The sequence below is a fragment of the Eutrema salsugineum genome, unplaced genomic scaffold, assembly GCF_000478725.1.
Source record: "Eutrema salsugineum unplaced genomic scaffold, Eutsalg1_0 scaffold_15, whole genome shotgun sequence".
Classification (NCBI taxonomy): domain Eukaryota; kingdom Viridiplantae; phylum Streptophyta; class Magnoliopsida; order Brassicales; family Brassicaceae; genus Eutrema; species Eutrema salsugineum.
In genome coordinates, this window is record NW_006256867.1 from 653,451 (window position 1) to 671,246 (window position 17,796).

Here is a 17,796-nt window from a genome sequence, read left to right on the forward strand (position 1 = left end):
AGATTGTTCTTGGTCGAAACAGAAAAAAAAAACCTAGAAAAAATTATGGAACATCTATATATATTTCAAACCGGTCTAAAGAATGTGTTTTAGACCTGGCTCCTTGTGTGCGAATGGCAGCTAGGGCACATGTAAGTGATCTAGACCCAACTTCATGACCGATCCAGTGTTCTTCAAAGTTCATGCTAAATTCTTCATCTGTTTATGCTCTAGTTTCTATATATTATTATTGATTTTTTTATAATAAGAGATATTCTGAACTTTATTATCCGATTAATGTTTTAAGATGAGTAATATCTTCGACTAATTCATTTTTCAGATTTTCAAACAGGCCTAAAATGTTTAGAGACGCTCGAGATCTTGTCTCTTAATTCTTTAATTGCATTTGTTGTGTTTGATACAATCAAAATTCAGAATTTTAGGAATCCATGAGCCACACGATTTTTTTTTTTGGTATGCAACATTTAACAACAAAACTAAAGAATCCAACAAAGTATTGTACTCACAGACTAAAAGTACAGAAAGAGAAAAAAAAGAATCATGATCAAATAGATATGAGAGAATCCATAATCAAATTCCATAAATAAATAAGATGGTTCATAAATATTCTCCAAATTTGTTAAAAGTGATGAAGAGATCTTCTCCCAAGAATACAATTGAAAGTGATAGAGTTATTTATACAAACTAAAATTGAAAGTGATAGAGTTATTAATACAAACTAAAAAATAATTAAAAATAGGTATTTATAGGTCTTAAATTGTTTTTGGTCGAAACAGAAAAAAAAAACCTAGAAAAAATTATGGAACATATGTATATATTTCAAACCGGTCTAAAGAATGTGTTTTAGACCTGGCTCCTTGTGTGCGAATGGCAGCTAGGGCACATATAAGTGATCTAGACCCGACTTCATGACCGATCCAGTGTTCTTCAGTGTTCATGCTAAATTCTTCATCTGTTTTTTAATTTCTATATATTATTATCGATTTTTTTATAATAAGATATAGTCTGAACTTTATTATCCGATTAATCTTTTAAGATGAGTGATATCTTCGACTAATTCATTTTTCAGATTTTCAACAGGCCTAAAATGTGGTACCATCTTCGACTGATCTAATGGAAGTGGTATCATTTATTTGTTTATGCTCTAGCTAAGTGTATCATTTTTTTCTTATTTTACCAAAAAAATGGGAGAGACTCTCAAAACTTCAAAAGAGTCAAAACGAAATGAAAACACTTGAAACCAACTTATGCAATAGTTAAAGTAAGCATAGACACCATCTACGTCATTGTCTTGCACCAAGAAAATAAATTATTTGTTTGAACGGGAGAGAATTAGTGGACTTCGAACCCTAATGGTTTGAATTAGTGGTCGTATCCTGTCATTAATTACATAGATTCAAACCTAGTAAAATGTATGTCGAGTTGTAGACCAAAACAAATAGGGACACTATTTGTCCTCCTATATATTTAGTTTAGCATAGAATTAGAGAATCGAAAAAGTACCTCATTGATATAATAATAATAGTATATTTTAGTATAGTTTAACTATATACTTAAGTTTTAAGCTAAAAAAAATTGAGTCATTCATAAGACAACAATTTTATTTCGATCGGATCGTTTACATTATTTTCAAGAGGCCAAGACAAGACACACACATTCTTTCATTGATTCATTCGATCTTATAGGGAGTTTTACGGACCTAAGACCCGGCCCGACCGACACTCTCCCTCAGCGAAACCGGGCAGTTATTGCGTACTGCTTCTAGAGACGTATCGGACTCAAGCCACTGCTCCACATTGAAGTATTGACGTGCGCTGTTAGCGTGAAATCCGACGGTCGTGAGCTGCACATAGTTTACATACCAGGCATGGAATAGGCCGCTGCCGTCAGATCTCAGAGTCAATGAACATATTGGGCTCGGAAGACACTTCTCAGTAGCACTAAAAATGTCCACATTGCCCCTCTCGTAGTAGTCGTAACCTGGTCCCATTAACCCTCCCCATGCTTCTAGGTTTCTTATTACGATCTTCTGTCCGGTTTTGTCGGAGATTATAGCGGTTATGATCGAATCTGTGCCGGCGCCGTTTATCGATCCTGTTTCGATGAAGAATGTGTAGACGCAGTCTGGTTCTTGATCCTGCGATATTAATTAAGAAGTTTATAACCTAATTGCTTCGACGACAAGTGTTTTTATTTTCCTAACAAGTATAAACTAGTGTCGAGGTAGAATGTGTAGACGCAATCTACTTCACGATCCTGCGAAATGATCAAAAAGTTTATAGCCTAATCTTTTAAACGTACGACTAGTGTTTTTTTTCTATTTCCCTAACAAGCATAAACTAGTGTCGCTGTGCAAAACAATCATAACCTACCTAAGGGTGATGCGGAACTTACGGCAAATGCAACGACAGAGACAGCGGCGATGAGGAAGAGAGAGAGGAGGAGAACGTCACAGCGAGCCATAGTTGGTGATATGAATGTGTAAGAAATGGAGATATTTGATCTGTCCAGGGTAACTATTAATAGATTTTAAGATTTGAGATTTCATTATATGAGTAGCGGTAGCGTATGAAGTTGACGTGGAATTTTCTTGTCCGTTGTGAACTTGTGATGAGTGAAGAGTAACATGCTCAATCATGTCATGTAGGTTACCTGATGTAACTATAGTTTAATTTTTTAACTCCATGATGTGACTACATATCATGTATGTTACACTTACATGAGGTAACTATATTTTTCAACTCCATGATGTATATCATGTAGTTGGAGAACCGTATGAAGTTAACGTGGCAACTTCTGGTTAGTTGTGAATTGTGCTGAGTGAAGACTAACATGCTTAATCAAATCACGTAAATATTTGTTTTTACCTCGACGCATTTCGTACATATTATGATACTAGTGCAATAATGAAAACTAATCAGTCCAATTAAGTATATGATGTCGACAAAAGTAGAATGATATAAAAGAACTGTTTTTTCTATCCTTTTTTCTTTAAAGTACTATATACTAGTGCAATAGTGAAGTTTGGTATTGCTTTGTTTTATTCTCTATAATATGAAATAAAACGTGGTGTATTTCCACTGAAAATGTCACCTTTCGTTGTAACCTGGCCCCATTTTTTGTTTCGTTGTGATGAGTAAAGAATATTTTGAAGGATCCTTAAGAGCACGTGATTAACTCGGCGGACTGATTACAACACAAATATGGTTTGTTTGTATATATTTTATAGGCATGAGGTGTCAGTTTACGCTCTATGGAATTCTTTTTTAATTTTTTTTTTTTGTAACTTCGATCGAATCATTTTTACTTATTGCTATCATGTTCACTGTACTACAGAGTCAAAGAATAATTCTCCAAGACAAACACAAACGCATTAATTCATTACCTTCGCATATGAATTTTCGTCATCTTATCACATGCTTTTTACGATATAATAAAACTGAATACTAAAAAAAAGTGTTGATATATAGAAAACATAATTAATAATAACCATCAATAATAATCTAATATATAATAGTTAAAGAGAATTTTCCAGGAGTTGACACACCATTAGTGAAGGTAAGTAGAATAACTTCCTCAGCAGATACTATTCTATACTATTTGATATAGCAGATAAAAGAATTTTGATGACTGCGTAAACCTGAACATATTGTACTCAGGCTACAGATGAGTATGGACGTATTTTATCATTTTACTCAATGCCCGAGTACAAGAAATGGAAAGAACAAGACCGCAATGATAATCTAACCGGATGGACTATAAAATACGACAAGGTTTGATTTCTGTTGTAACCACTTTTTGATAGTGCCCATGTTTTCTACATTACTAATTTGTCCTTGTATCTTTTTCCAGGGTTTGGGTACAAATACTTGGGAGGACGGAAGATCTTATTTTCTTAATATTAATGAACATCTTCAGTTTTTTGTTTGCGACGAGGAACTTGATGAAAATAAAGCTTTTGAAACTGCATTCGGTACAAAAATCAGACCTCGACAATCTTGGATGAAAATTTATGTGGTATGAAGGATTTGATTTATTTTTAAATATATGTTCTCTTTACTATTTTATTTATGCTGGTTTTGACTTTTGATATTCCTTATTTTGGTCAACTGCTTATCTTGATCCATTGCAACCGCAAATCACGTGCACCGAATTCATCAACAAGGGGCTGATCTTGTATTCCGTGGCGAGTCTTCAAATGTCAATTCCGTCATTGGTTGATGGGTTCTAACCAAGTTCAAGAATGATAATTTTTTGCGCGTTCAAGAGAAATCTAGTCACCGAGACCAACGTTGTAGCAAAGCACTCACCATATTTTTACAGTGAACATAATCTAGCAAATACAATCATTGGCATGGCGTATGATTACGTTGGTAGTAACAACATCAATCTACTTGAACCAATTAGTCAATTTGGTATCCGTGCTATGGAAAGTATCAGTGGCAGACCCATAAATTATTTTTGTCGGAGTCATAAAAACGATTGATGAAACCAAAACTAGCCCAGCTTGGAAAATCAAAAAGAAAAAAAAGAATATTCTCTCTGGAGGGTGATTTGAATAGCGATCTAGGGTTTTAGATTCCGCCGCACGATAGTATCCCTGCCGCCGGCAACGTCATGTCGGAAGAGAAGGAGGCCGCTCCTCTATCGACTACTCAGTCATCTGAAGTTTCTCTCTCGCAAGTTTCACAGCCAACCGAGGTTCAAAAGAAGGGACATGGGCAAGTGTGGTGTCGAATAAAAAGAGTCTGTCACAACATGATTTTCAAGTCTTAGAAGTCGAAGGTTCAGTAAAGGTCATTGTCCCAGCGGAGGTGCAAGAAGGAACACCACTATGGGACGATCTGCTTGTCGGAAGTTTTTTATCAGTAGCACAGCACGTTGCAAAGATTCACGTAATTGTAAACAAAATCTGGCCACTGGGGGATAAAACAATCAAGATCGACGTGTATGAGATGTCACCAAAGTCGGTAAAATTCAGGATAAGGGATGCAGCAGTTAGAGCAAGAGTTTTAAGGAGAGGCATGTGGAATATTGCAGACATACCGATGATGGTATCTAAGTGGTATCCGATCATTGAAGATACACAACCAGAGTTGAAACTATTCCTATGTGGGTTACCATAAAAAATGTCTCTCATTCTATGTTTTTCGTGGGAGGGACTGGGTTTTCTAGCGAGTGCAGTTGGAGCTCCCAAAAGACTGCACCCAGACACAGAGTTATGCAAGAGTTTTGAGGAAGCTGACATGTCTAAGGAATTGCCTAAGCAACACCAATTTCAGCTAAAGGAAAACGTGGACGCTGTAGTGGACTTCTCTTATCCTTGGCTTCCACCATGATGTTCAGCTTGTGAAAAATGGGGTCACTTAGTGGAATTATGTAAAACAAACATCAGTCCAAAGAAAATCATGCAGCGTAAAGAGGCAGAGGTGAATCAGGACAATGTGAAAACTGCAGAGGGGTCTGCAATAAGAGTAGAGAAATCAGTAACTAATGCAGAAGTGATACGGCAAACTGCAGAGGATGGAAAACGTACCAAGGAAGCAGAGAAAACCGTAGCAAAGAATTCAGATACATAAAATCTACAAAAACCAGTGCAGACTGATAAAACTGTCGCTAGTGGAATCAAAGAAAGGGTAAAGGACGTTGGAAAAGACAAAAATAACTGGCAAGAGGTCTCTCCACACAAGATGGGCAGATCATCGGAGCCAAAAACTGGGTCAGAAACAGAGATTTTTTCTTCTCCATCTCGCTATGCAATTCTAAGTCTAGCGAATGAGGGAGCCCAAGAGTCAGAAAAGCAGACTGAGGAGAATGCTGTGATTGACGAGATAGAGGAGATAGAGGAGGGAGAATGTCAGAAAGAACCATTCACTGAATCTGATCCAGTGGCATCTCAAAACATTGGAACAAGGATGAGGACCTCTCTCCCTCGAGCCTCTAAAACCTCTCACAGGTACTTAAGGGAACAAACCATCTCAATCCCAAAGAAAAACCCCAAAAAGAATTAGATGCCGGGTTTCTTTTGGAATGTGCACGGATTAAACAAACCTTCTAAACATTCCATTATCAGACAGTGGATAGATTCAGCTTCGATGCAATTTGGTTGTCTGCTGCTTGAGACGAGAGTCAAGGAAAGTAAGTCCATACAGATTGCATTTTTGGTTTTTCGAGACTGGTCTCTTATGACAAATTACGAGCATCATCGGCTTGGCCGGATTTGGGTGGTATGGAAAGACAGGGTGAGGTTAACCCCTATTTTTAAAAATTCTCAGATGATTACCTGTTCTATTCTACTGGATGGGAAAGACCATGAATTCTTCTGTAATTTTGTTTATGCTTCAAATTTTGTGGAGGAAAGGAAGCTTCTTTGGGATGATCTGCAAAATCATTATAACTCACCAATGTTTAGAAATACATCTTGGCTGATTTGTGGTGATTTTAATGAGATCATAGATGGAGAAGAACATTCAAATTACTCAGTTTCCCCGACGATTCCAGTGGAAATGAAGGATTTTCAAGACACAGTGAGAGACTGCTCTGTTTTTGATTTGGGTTACCATGACCCTCTCTTTACGTGGGCAAATAAGAGAAGCAAAGGACTTGTATGCAAGAAGCTTGATAGAGATTTGGTAAATAATGCCTGGAACATCGAATTTCCGGAATCTTACTGCACGTTCGAAGCCGGAGGTTGCTCAGACCATCTCAGGGAAAAGATTTTGCTTGATCCAGAAACTAAAAAGGCAGAAAACCATTCAAATTCGCGAATGTTTTATCTACTCTCCCACAGTTCTTAACGGTGGTTGGTGGATTCTGGGAAACTACTACTCCATTATATGTCTCCACATCGGCAATGCATCGGTTTTCTAAGAAGTTAAAAGCTCTAAAACCCCTTCTGCGAGCTCTAGGTAAGGAAAAATTGGGAGATTTACCGAAACGGACTCGCGAGGCATATGATGATCTGTGTATCAAGCAGACTCAAACTCTGCAAAATCCAGATCCAGAAACTATGGAAGAGGAGAATCAGGCGTATGAAAAGTGGGATTTTCTAGCTGGGTTAGAGGAAAGTTTTCGGAAACAGCAATCTAAGTTGCACTGGTTGAATGTGGGAGATGGAAACACTAAAGCTTTTCCCCGAGCTGCCCAAGTTCGGAAAATGCAGAATACCATTCGTGAAATCAGAAAGCCAGATGGAGAAACAGTCACAGACGGAGATGAGATCAAACAGGAAGCAGAAAGGTTTTTTAAGGACTTTCTCTCACATGAGCCCGATGATTTTCATGGAATGGAGACAGAGGAGATTGGGAATTTGCTGGATTTCCGGTGTGATGAAGAGGATACCAGTTTGCTTGAAAGGGAAGTAACAGCTGAGGAGATTAAAAAGACGTTGTTTTCAATGCCGACTGAAAAATCCCCTGGTCCCGACGGTTTCACCAGTGAGTTTTTCAAAGCGGCCTGGTCAATTGTAGGAGATGGTTTTATTGCTGCGATCAGTTCCTTCTTCGTAAAAGGTTTCCTCCCTAAAGGGCTCAATGCAACGATATTAGCTCTTATCCCCAAGAAAGAGGCGGCTCTTGAGATGCGAGACTATAGGCCGATTTCGTATTGTAATGTACTTTACAAGGTTATTTCAAAGATTGTGGCAAATTGCCTGAAGATCGTTTTGCCGAAATTCATCTCGCAAAACCAGTCTGCATATGTAAAAAATCGGCTTCTTATGGAAAATGTCTTATTAGCAGCAGAGCTAGTAAAACATTACCATAAGACTTCTCTATCATCCAGATATGCAATGAAGATTGATATCTCTAAAGCATTTGACTCAGTTCAATGGCCTTTTCTTATCAATGTTTTAACCGCCCTGGACTTTCCAGAAAAGTTTATTCATTGGATCCGACTATGTGTAACCACTGCGTCCTTTTCGGTTCAGGTCAATGGGGAATTGGCTGGGTTTTTTCAGAGTAAACGAGGCCTCCGGCAAGGCTGCTCGCTTTCACCATATCTTTTCGTCATCTGCATGGACGTACTCTCAAAAATGATAGATAAAGCTGCGATTGATAAACAAATTGGATATCATCCAGGATGCAAAAATCTAGGGCTGACTCACCTTTGTTTTGCAGATGATCTGATGATATTTGTGGATGGAAAAAAGCGATCTATCGAGAATACTATCAGACTTTTTGATGATTTTGAAAAACGATCTGGGCTTCAAATCAGCCTGGAAAAGTCTACCTTGTACCTTGCCGGTGTGTCTGATCAGAGCAGGGACTCTATTCTCGAAACTTTCCCGTTTGGTATGGGCCAACTCCCAATCCGGTACTTGGGGTTACCTCTCCTAACGAAGAAGATGGCAAAGATCGATTACGAGCCATTGTCGAAGAAAATTAGAGGAAAGATTAGCTCATGGATAGCTCGCTCTCTCTCATTCGCGGGGCGTCTACAGTTGATACGATCTGTTCTTATGAGTATATCTAACTTTGGATGGCAGCATATCGTCTGCCTGGAGAATGTATACAAGCGGTGGAGAAGCTTTAATGCTGCTTTTTTTATGGTCCAGAGCTAAATCCGCGAAGAGCTAAGGTTGCCTGGAAGGATGTCTGTAAGTCTAAACAAGAGGGAGGACTAGGTCTTAAGTTACTCTCGGATACAAATAAGGTATGCTGCCTGAAACTTGTATGGCGAATTCTCTCAGAAGATTCTTCTCTGTGGGTTCAGTGGATTCAAAGAACTCGCTATCGGCATGGATCTTTCTGGTTGGTAAAGGAGAATACTCAGTCGGGATCTTGGATGTGGTGAAGGCTTCTCAAATACAGAGAAATCGCAAAGTCATTCCACAGAGTCGAGGTGCATCGCGGAGATTCCACCTCCTTCTGGTGCGATGATTCGTGTGCTCCCGGGCGTCTGATTGAGTTAACTGGACCACAAGGATATATTGATCTTGGTATTCCAGCCCAAGCGACAGTTCGACAAGCCCTGGTCCGTAGGAGGAGACGCCATCGACTTGCCATCCTCAACCAGACAGAAGCTGAACTAGATGCTCTGAGATCGCGAAGGCGAGATGATACAGCTGATGTAGCACTCTGGCTCAACTCGGGTAATGTCTATAAAACAAGTTTTGTGACAAAATGGACTTGGCAACTTATCCGAGAGGTTAATCCTATTCAAGAATGGCATAGAGGTGTATGGTTCCCAAACGCTACACCTAAGTACTCTTTTTTCACCTGGCTTGCCCTGTTAAACCGGCTATCTATGGGGCATAGGATGCAGAAGTGGAATGTCAGAGCAAGAAGCGAATGTTTCCTCTGCGACAATCAGACTGAAACTCGGGATCACCTCTTTTTTTCCTGTAGTTACTCATCGGCTATTTGGAGGACTCTCACTTCTAAGCTTCTCGGTGCAAACTATACCAGCTCTTGGAATAATGTTGTTTCTCTTCTCAAAGACGCAGGACAGGGACGAGTGCAAACTTTTCTCATATGGTACGTGTGCCAATCTACTATTCACCATCTCTGGAGAGAACGAAACAGACGCAAACATGGTGAACCTGATCTTCCTCAAGAGAAGATAGTCAGAATCATTGATAAAAATGTCCGGAATCAAATCAGCTCTATACGGCTAAAAGGAGATCAAAGATACAACGAGGGGCTTACCATTTAGTTTGCCTCTAGACCAACTTAAGGATATAATAGCATACTTTTCTTTTGCTCTCAAACAGAAGTAATATTTATTGTAAAAACGTTTGTTTGGTGAATACAATTTTACATTCACTCAAAACAAACGAAAAAAAACCAGCCCATAGATTAAAATGAAAGAATTAAGAGAAAAAAAAATTGTTTGTACACTATTTTTGAATATGATTTTTGTTTTTCGTTGAGAAACGATAGTCTACATGATCATCGAACATATTTTCATGAAACATATTTTTTTATAAAAAGAAATATCTATTTTTTCTTATACATTAAACAAAAATAATCAGAACAACAACAAAACTATAAAAAGTGATGTATTCTTTTTCAAAATCCATGCTAAATTCTTCATCTATTTAAAAAAAAAAAAAAACATTCTAATTCTTCATCTATTTATGTTCTAGTTTCCATCATTTGACTATTTATGCTCTGGTTTCTAACTTTCACCTATTTTATAAAAAAAAAAATTCCAGAGATTCCCAAAACTTTAAAAGAATTTAAACGGAGTGAAAACGCGAGAAAAGACTTCATATAACTTTTTAAACAACAGTTAAAATAAGTGTAGACACAATCTGCATCATCATCTTGAAACAAGAAAATAAATTATTTTTTTAACGGGAGAGAAGCGGAATTCGCACCCTAATGGTTTATATGAGTGGTCCTAAATGATCTATCGTGTCATGATCTAGATTTAAACCTAGTAATATGTGTGTTGAGTTGTAGACCAAAACAACTAGGGCTACTACTTGTCTTCCTATTGAGTTTAGAATAGCATTATAAGATAATTGAGAAAAATATATCATTGACATAATAATGGTTTTCGAGGCAGGAGCGCAATTCTATCAGCAGTTTTCAACAGCTCTCCGCTTTGTTCCTTAAACAATACTCGATGTTTATGGACAGAGGAACATCTGATGCCGACCTGTGGACACTATCCCAAGGACCGAACGAGCCGCTTCGGGATTACATGGCAAGGTTCAAGGCAGTCGTATCCAAAATAGAAGGGATAAGCGACAAGGCTGCACTCGAGGCTCTGAAACGATCTTTGTGGTACAAGTTTGAGTTCCGACGGGAGATGGCTCTCAACACGCCGCAAACGATTCAAGACGCTTTGCACCGATCATCGGACTTCGTCGTGAACGAAGAGGAGATGAAAAACTTAGACGAGCAGTATGAACCAACGAAAGCAGCATTCCGAAGCTCAATTTTACCGCGCCCCACGAAGAAGGGCAACCCATCGAACAATACAACAACATCAAGCTCGGATGAACCTAGAAGCGGAGGAGCCCATAACTACCAGGTAGGCGTTGGACGCGGAAGAGGAGAGCCACGCAACAACACTTGGGTGAGAAAATCTGCCAACTACGACGAGAAGGCTTTTTGCGAGTATCACCAGACTTACGGGCACTCGACGGCTCAATGCCGAACTTTAGGAGCAAAGCTCGCAGCTAAGATGGCAGCAGGAGAGTTCCAAAACGCGGTCAACCTCAAAGACCTCGTCCCTAACGAACAACAAGAAAGAGCCGAGCCGAACAGCACGGCGGAACCCGCAAATCCTCCCAGACGAGGTGATAACTCCAAACGTGACAGGAGAGGCGAACCTGAAGAGCGACCCGAGCCGAGGCAAAGGATCAATATGATCATGGGCGGATCCCAGTACTACCAAGATACCGTATCCTCCATCAAAGCCTATCAGCGTCGAGCCGAGGCAAAGGAGAATTGGACGGAACCAACCGACGTCCCAAACACAGTGATCTCCTTCGCCGAGGAGGAAACAGCAGGAATTGATCGACCCCACAACGATCCGTTGGTGATCGAGTTAACAATCAGGGATCATGACGTAGCAAGGGTGCTCATCGACACTGGAAGCTCGGTAAACGTCATATTCAGAGAAACGCTCCGAAGAATGGGAATCGACCTCTCTGAGGTGGAAGCAATCCCCAAACCTCTAACCAGATTTTCAGGAGAAACGACGATGACTATGGGAACGCTCAGACTTCCCGTGGTAGCTGGCGGAGTCACTAAGATCGTCGAATTCTGCATCACAGACCACCCAGCAATCTACAATGTGATCATGGGAACTCCCTGGATCAACGGGATGCGGGCAGTACCCTCCACTTACCATCTCTGCCTCAAATTCCCAACTCCATCAGGCGTCAAAACGATCTGGGGGAATCAGAAGGAGTCACGAATGTGCTGCCTAGCCGAGCACAAACTGAGGAAACCCGTCACCGACGCACGAGCAGATATAGACCGCAAAAAGATGAAGACAGACAGAGAGTCTGCGAACGAGCTCTCCAAACTCTTATAGCAATTACAGATCACGGAGAGCCGTGAAACACGTACTGAGCAGGTGTGTGACGCAGTGGACTCGGTGTGCATAGACGAGGCGCATCCGGAGCGATGCGTCGAAATGGGAACACAACTAGGAGAGCCCCTGAGAAGCAAGCTCCTTTCCCTCCTCAAGGAGAACATCGATGCCTTTGCCTAGAGGGCGGAAGATATGCCAGGCATCAGCATTGATGTAACCTTTCACGAGCTGAATGTGGATCCGACCTTTAAGCCAGTCAAGCAGAAAAGAAGAAAACTCGGCCCCGAACGAGCTAATGCAGTCGAGAGATTACTCAAGGTAGGATCAATCGTTGAGGCCAAATATCCGGACTAGCTCGCAAATCCGGTGGTTGTAAAGAAGAAGAACGGCAAGTGGCGGGTCTGTGTGGATTTCACCGACCTCAACAAAGCGTGCCCAAAAGACAGCTTTCCCTTACCACACATCGACCGGCTCGTCGAAGCCACTGCAGGAAATAAACTGTTAACATTTATGGATGCATTCTCTGGCTACAACCAGATTCTGATGCACCCTGACGATCGGGAAAAAACAGCATTCATAACTGACAGCGGGATATACTGCTACAAAGTCATGCCGTTCGGACTCAAAAACGCAGGAGCAACATATCAACGGCTCGTCAACAAAATGTTTGCGGCTCAGCTCGGAAAAACCATGGAGGTATACATCGACGACATGTTAGTCAAGTCACTCGGGAGGAAGACCACGTCGCGCACCTACAAGAATGTTTCGAACAGCCGAACAAGCACAACATGAAACTAAATCCGACGAAGTGCAGGTTCGCGGTCACCTCGGGAGAATTCCTCGGCTATCTGGTAACCCACCGGGGCATAGAAGCAAACCCCAAGCAGATTAAGGCGCTAATTGAGATGCCCTCTCCAAGTACGAAGCGCGAAGTGCAAAGGCTAACAGGAAGAGTCGCCGCGCTAAACAGGTTTATTTCCCGTTCCACAGACAAATGCCTGCGGCTTTCCAGGAATTGAAGACTTCTCTGGCAAGCCCACCAATCTTAGCAAAACCGGTCGAAGGAGAGCCGCTCTTCCTCTACATCGCGGTGTCTGCTACAGCTGTAAGTGGGGTACTAATCAGAGAAGAACAATCCAAGCAAAAACCCATTTTCTACATCAGCCAGACGCTGACCGACGCCGAGACCCGCTACCCCCAGATCGAGAAGGTCGCCCCAGCCGTCGTAGTCTCGGCTCGCAAGCTGCGCCCATACTTTCAATCGCATTCGATTGTTGTGCTCGCCACACTTCCGCTGCGCTCAATCCTGCACAGCCCAAGCCAATCCGGTCGGCTGATTTTCTGAGCAAATACGACATCGAGTATCGAAATAGGTCGTCTGCAAAATCACAAGTGATCGCTGATTTTCTCATTGAACTCCCGGCCGAAGCAACAAACGAGCCAACTCTAGACGAAGTATGGACGCTGCACGTCGACGGCTCGTCATCTAGTCACGGCTCGGGGATAGGAATCCGCCTCACCTCTCCCACCGGAGAAATATTAGAGCAGTCTTTTCGCCTGAACTTCCACGCCTCGAATAACGAAGCAGAATACGAAGTACTGATCGCCGGCATACGACTAGCGCAGGGAATCGGGGTTCGAAAGATAAGAACTTTTTGTGATTCACAGCTCGTAGCATGCCAGTTTAACGGAGAATATGAGGCAAAGGATGGACGAATGGGAGCTTACCTCAAGGTGGTTCGAGAGTTGGTGCAAAAATTCGACGAGTTCGAACTCACGCGAATTCCCCGAGGAGAAAACACCTCGGCTGACGCTTTGGCAGCACTCGCTTCGACCTTAGACCCAGATCTCCGACGGACGATCCCAGTCGAATTCATCGAACATCCTAGCATCGAAGAAGTGGAAAGAGTTCGGCTGATAAATCCTGAACAAGAACCAGAGGACAAAGAAGCCATTCCAATGGATGAAGACGCCTCACCGGCCGAGCCGGAGTACGGCTGCGACAAAGAATGTACATCGCCGATGGAGAGGTGCCAACTAACAAATGGGAAGCCCGCAAACTAAAAGCTCAGGCAGCACGGTATGTCCTCGTCGATGGCGAGGTGTTTAAATGGAGATTTTCAGGGCCTCTCATGACGTGCGTCGAAGGACCGGAGGCAAGAAAGATCATGCACGAGGTGCACAGCGGCGCGTGCGGGAACCACTCCAGCAGAAGGTCTCTCGCTATCAAGATAAAACGGCACGGCTATTTCTGGCCCACGTTGGTCAAGGACTGTGAGAAATTTACGGCAAAGTGCGAGAAATGTCAGCGGCACGCTCCAACAATTCATCAACCTACCGAGTTGCTCTCGTCAATTTCGTCACCTTATCCGTTCATGAGATGGTCGATGGACATCGTCGGACCTCTACATCGCTCGAAGCAGAAGCGTTTTCTGCTCGTCCTCACGGATTACTTCTCCAAGTGGGTCGAGGCCGACTTTTACGCAAGCATAAAGGATGTTCAAGTCGAACACTTCGTCTGGAAAAATATCATCTGTCGCCACGGGGTCCCTTACGAGATAGTCACCGACACGCTTCGAAACCTTCTGCAAAAAGTGGAAAATCCGCCTCAGCAAATCTACGCCAAGATACCCTCAAGGGAACGGACAAGCCAAAGCAGCCAATAAGACGATCCTCGACGGTCTGAAAAAGAGGCTCGACGCCAAGAAGGGACGGTGCGCAGACGAACTCGAAGGAGTCCTTTGGTCTTATCGGACAACTCCGCGCCAAGCCACCGGGGAAACTCCATTCGCTTTGGTCTACAGATCGGAGTGCGTAATTCCCCCCGAAGTGGATTTCCCAGGTATCCGACGAAGACTTCTACCAGGACAGGAGGGCTTGAACCACTTAATGATGCTAGATGAGCTCGACCTAATCAACGAGAAGCGCGATCAAGCCTTAATTCGAATCTAGAACTATCAACAAGCGACGGCGAGATACTATAACAAAAACGTTCGAAGTGGAAGATTCAAAACAGGGGAGCTCGTCCTCCGAAAGGTCTTCCAAAACACTGCCGAGAAGAACGCAGGAAAGCTCGGAGCAAATTGGGAAGGTCCTTACAAGGTCACAAAAGTGGTTCGTCCAGGAGTCTACGAACTCGCGACACTAGCTGACGAGGCGATTCCAAGATCGTGGAACGCAATGCATCTGACGAAATACTATCACTAAGGATGCAACACGATCAGCATGAACTACAGGACGGCTTGATCCCTGCAAAGGGTACGTAGGCAGCCCGTCCTCTGACGGTTTCAGCTGTCCCCCCTCTTAAAAAGGGGGGGGGAGTGGATACGTATACACATACCTCTTTTAACCCTACAATTTTTAGCTGTTTTAGCTCGCTACTTAGGAACATCGCCACTTCGGCACATTCTCAGCTCATTTCGATTCTCAGCACATTCTCAGACATGATTACCTCGGACCTTTGTTGGTCCTCAGTTCAGTTCGGCAAACTAAGCCTCCGAACGCATCGTCTCGTTGCTGGCCACAACGGGGCAACAAATACAAAGTTCTCTAAACGTACTTTCACCACCTTTCCTAGGACGAGGGTGCAAGTTACATCCTCTATGGATAACAATGAAGCGCGCTATACAAATATCAGACCGAAAACGTATCAGGTCGCCACGGTTTACTATCGCACACGAGAATATAAGTCGAGACTACATCGCTTTCTCTAAAACTGAAGTAAACTCTTAAAACCCGGATAAACATACTCATCCTCTCGGAAATACCGGTCCATTAGTCAGGATCGATAACACTTCATCCTTGGCTAACCTATACGAAAACGCCTCGTCGTTTACACGGCTCGGGACCACGCAAAGAGAAAACGCCTCGTCGTTTACACGGCTCGGCACCACGCACGGCGAAAACGCCTCATCGTTAAAAATGGCTCGGCGTTGCTACGAAAATTTGCTGCAACATTATCACTTAAAATCTTTCCAGCATCACCTAAAGGATGTTCCACAAAACTAACTCCCAGCTCGGGATTAAGAATACAAACGAGACCCTTAAACAACTCAACCCTTAAACAACTCAACCCTTAGCCCGTCTTTCTATCGATTTCGAAGAATTCGGTTAAGGAAGCAATCAAAATCATTCTCGACAATCTTCTCTAAGCCATTGGTTTTCACAGATATTTGCACAAGTCATTAAAAAAAAGTGCATCCAAACGAAAAACAGCTAAAGGAGAAAATATATCCATAAGCAAAAATGAATGTCGGGTGGATAAAGCCGTCCAGGCATTGGTTGCAAAAAGAGTTCAAAAACGTACAAAAAACCTAAGTTCAAAAGCATGAAAGACGAAACAGGGAAAAGCAGAGGGTATCAGGCCGCGGACTGCGTCTCACGTACGGCGAGGAGGTTCGAGAGGACTGGCGTGCCTGCGTTTGATCCGTTCGGATCTACCACTCCTAAGTTGGCCGCTGTCTCTTCGAGCGGCTCGTTGCCGAGGGTGGTGTCGACCGAGTCCGGCGATACGGGAGAGTAATACAGCTCGCCCCGAATCTCGGAAGCAATACGCTCGTACGCCTCGTCGTCGGCATACTCACTCTCCCAGCTTTTCAGCTTCGCCTCCTCGTCGTCAAGCGTCGGGGCGTCCGGCTTCTTCAGGTCGGCAATCATCGCAAGATTGCCCTTGATCTGTCCCAGATCGTTCTCATCATTTTTGGCCTTCTCGAGCTTGACCAAACCCTCCTCCACCTTGGCGAGGCGTTCCTGAAACTTCGCCGTCAGCTCGCGCCTCGCCTCCTTCTTCGCGCATTCGACCTTGGCTTCGAACAGCGCCACCTCGGCGCTTTTGGCTCTCCTTGCTTCCTCCAGGCGAATCACCGAGGCGGAAACTTTGTTGACGTCTGCTCGAAGAACTATCTTCTCCTCTTCCAACCTCGACACTCGGGTCATCGCCTCGGTGAGTTTCCCCTTCGCTGCCGCGGCTTTCGTTTTGCGCCTCTTCCAGCTTCACCTTTGATGCCACGGTCTCATTTCGGGCCTCGTCCAAGCGACGTTCGACCTTAGACAGGTCTCCCTCATACTCGGCCATCAGGTCGTTAATGGCCGCGACAAACTGCAAAGAACAAACTCGCGTTAAACACTTAGCAAAAGTTTACGAAAATAAAGGACAGCGAATAAAAACGTACCTTGGTACCACGCTGCGCCATCGCGCCATATGACCTCGGCCTCCTCAGCTTCTCCGGAGGAGGAAGACGCGTGTTCGCGTTATTTATACGCGAAAACATGACGGCAGAAGCGTCGGGGTCGTCAACAACCAATTTACGCGCGGCGGGGTCCCTGGGCGTCGGTTTTTGCCTCTTCTTGGACGGCTCGTCCTTTTGGACGGCGACGCCTTTCCCCTTGTCAGTAGCCGAACGTTTTCGGCTAGAGTCATGCTTCTGGACGACCGAAGTCGGTGGCCTCGTCGACTTCGGGAGGGCCAGGATGGTGGATTGCGAAGGAGTCTTACTCCGCGCCGCCGAGCCGTCCCCGGACACCTCGGGGATAATTTCGCCCGGTTCCACCTCGGGCACTACGTCTTTCTCAGCCGCCTCGGCAGTGTCGCCTTCTGCGGCTCGGATCATCACATCCCCTTCCCGGCTCGAAGGGTCGGGTTGAAGGACGGCCTCGGTTTGCGCTGAGACCGCCTCGGCTTGCGCCGGAACCGCCTCGGTTTGCGCGCGAGCTGCCTCGGCAGCTCGTCTAGCGGCTTCCTCTTCCTCGCGCCGCTTCCTTTCTCTAAGGGCGATCACCACCATCTTCTCCCGGGTATCTCTC

The 17,796-nt window shown here is 43.6% G+C and overlaps 4 protein-coding genes across 4 annotated transcripts; 2 read left to right on the forward strand and 2 right to left on the reverse strand.

The window, feature by feature from the left end:
* Positions 1-1,580: 1,580 nt before the first annotated feature.
* LOC18021731 (PLAT domain-containing protein 2) lies at positions 1,581-2,515 on the reverse strand. The gene is made up of 2 exons (XM_006404606.2): positions 2,395-2,515; positions 1,581-2,137 (listed from the first exon to the last, which is right to left on the reverse strand). The coding sequence occupies exons 1-2, from the start codon at positions 2,461-2,463 to the stop codon at positions 1,700-1,702; spliced, it is 507 nt and encodes a 168-aa protein (XP_006404669.1). The 5' UTR covers positions 2,464-2,515; the 3' UTR covers positions 1,581-1,699.
* A 3,175-nt stretch (positions 2,516-5,690) lies between these two features.
* On the forward strand, positions 5,691-9,654 carry LOC112088180. Its single transcript, XM_024158463.1, has 6 exons — positions 5,691-5,956; positions 6,074-6,138; positions 6,457-6,632; positions 6,791-8,506; positions 8,690-8,754; positions 8,796-9,654. The coding sequence occupies exons 1-6, from the start codon at positions 5,691-5,693 to the stop codon at positions 9,652-9,654; spliced, it is 3,147 nt and encodes a 1,048-aa protein (XP_024014231.1).
* A 1,104-nt stretch (positions 9,655-10,758) lies between these two features.
* On the forward strand, positions 10,759-11,994 carry LOC112088181. The gene has a single exon (XM_024158464.1). It carries the CDS (start codon positions 10,759-10,761, stop codon positions 11,992-11,994), a length of 1,236 nt encoding a protein of 411 aa, XP_024014232.1.
* Positions 11,995-16,353: 4,359 nt separating this feature from the next.
* LOC112088182 lies at positions 16,354-17,777 on the reverse strand. Its single transcript, XM_024158465.1, has 3 exons — positions 17,166-17,777; positions 16,913-17,092; positions 16,354-16,842 (listed from the first exon to the last, which is right to left on the reverse strand). Exons 1-3 carry the CDS (start codon positions 17,775-17,777, stop codon positions 16,354-16,356), a joined length of 1,281 nt encoding a protein of 426 aa, XP_024014233.1.
* Between the last annotated feature and the right edge of the window lie 19 nt (positions 17,778-17,796).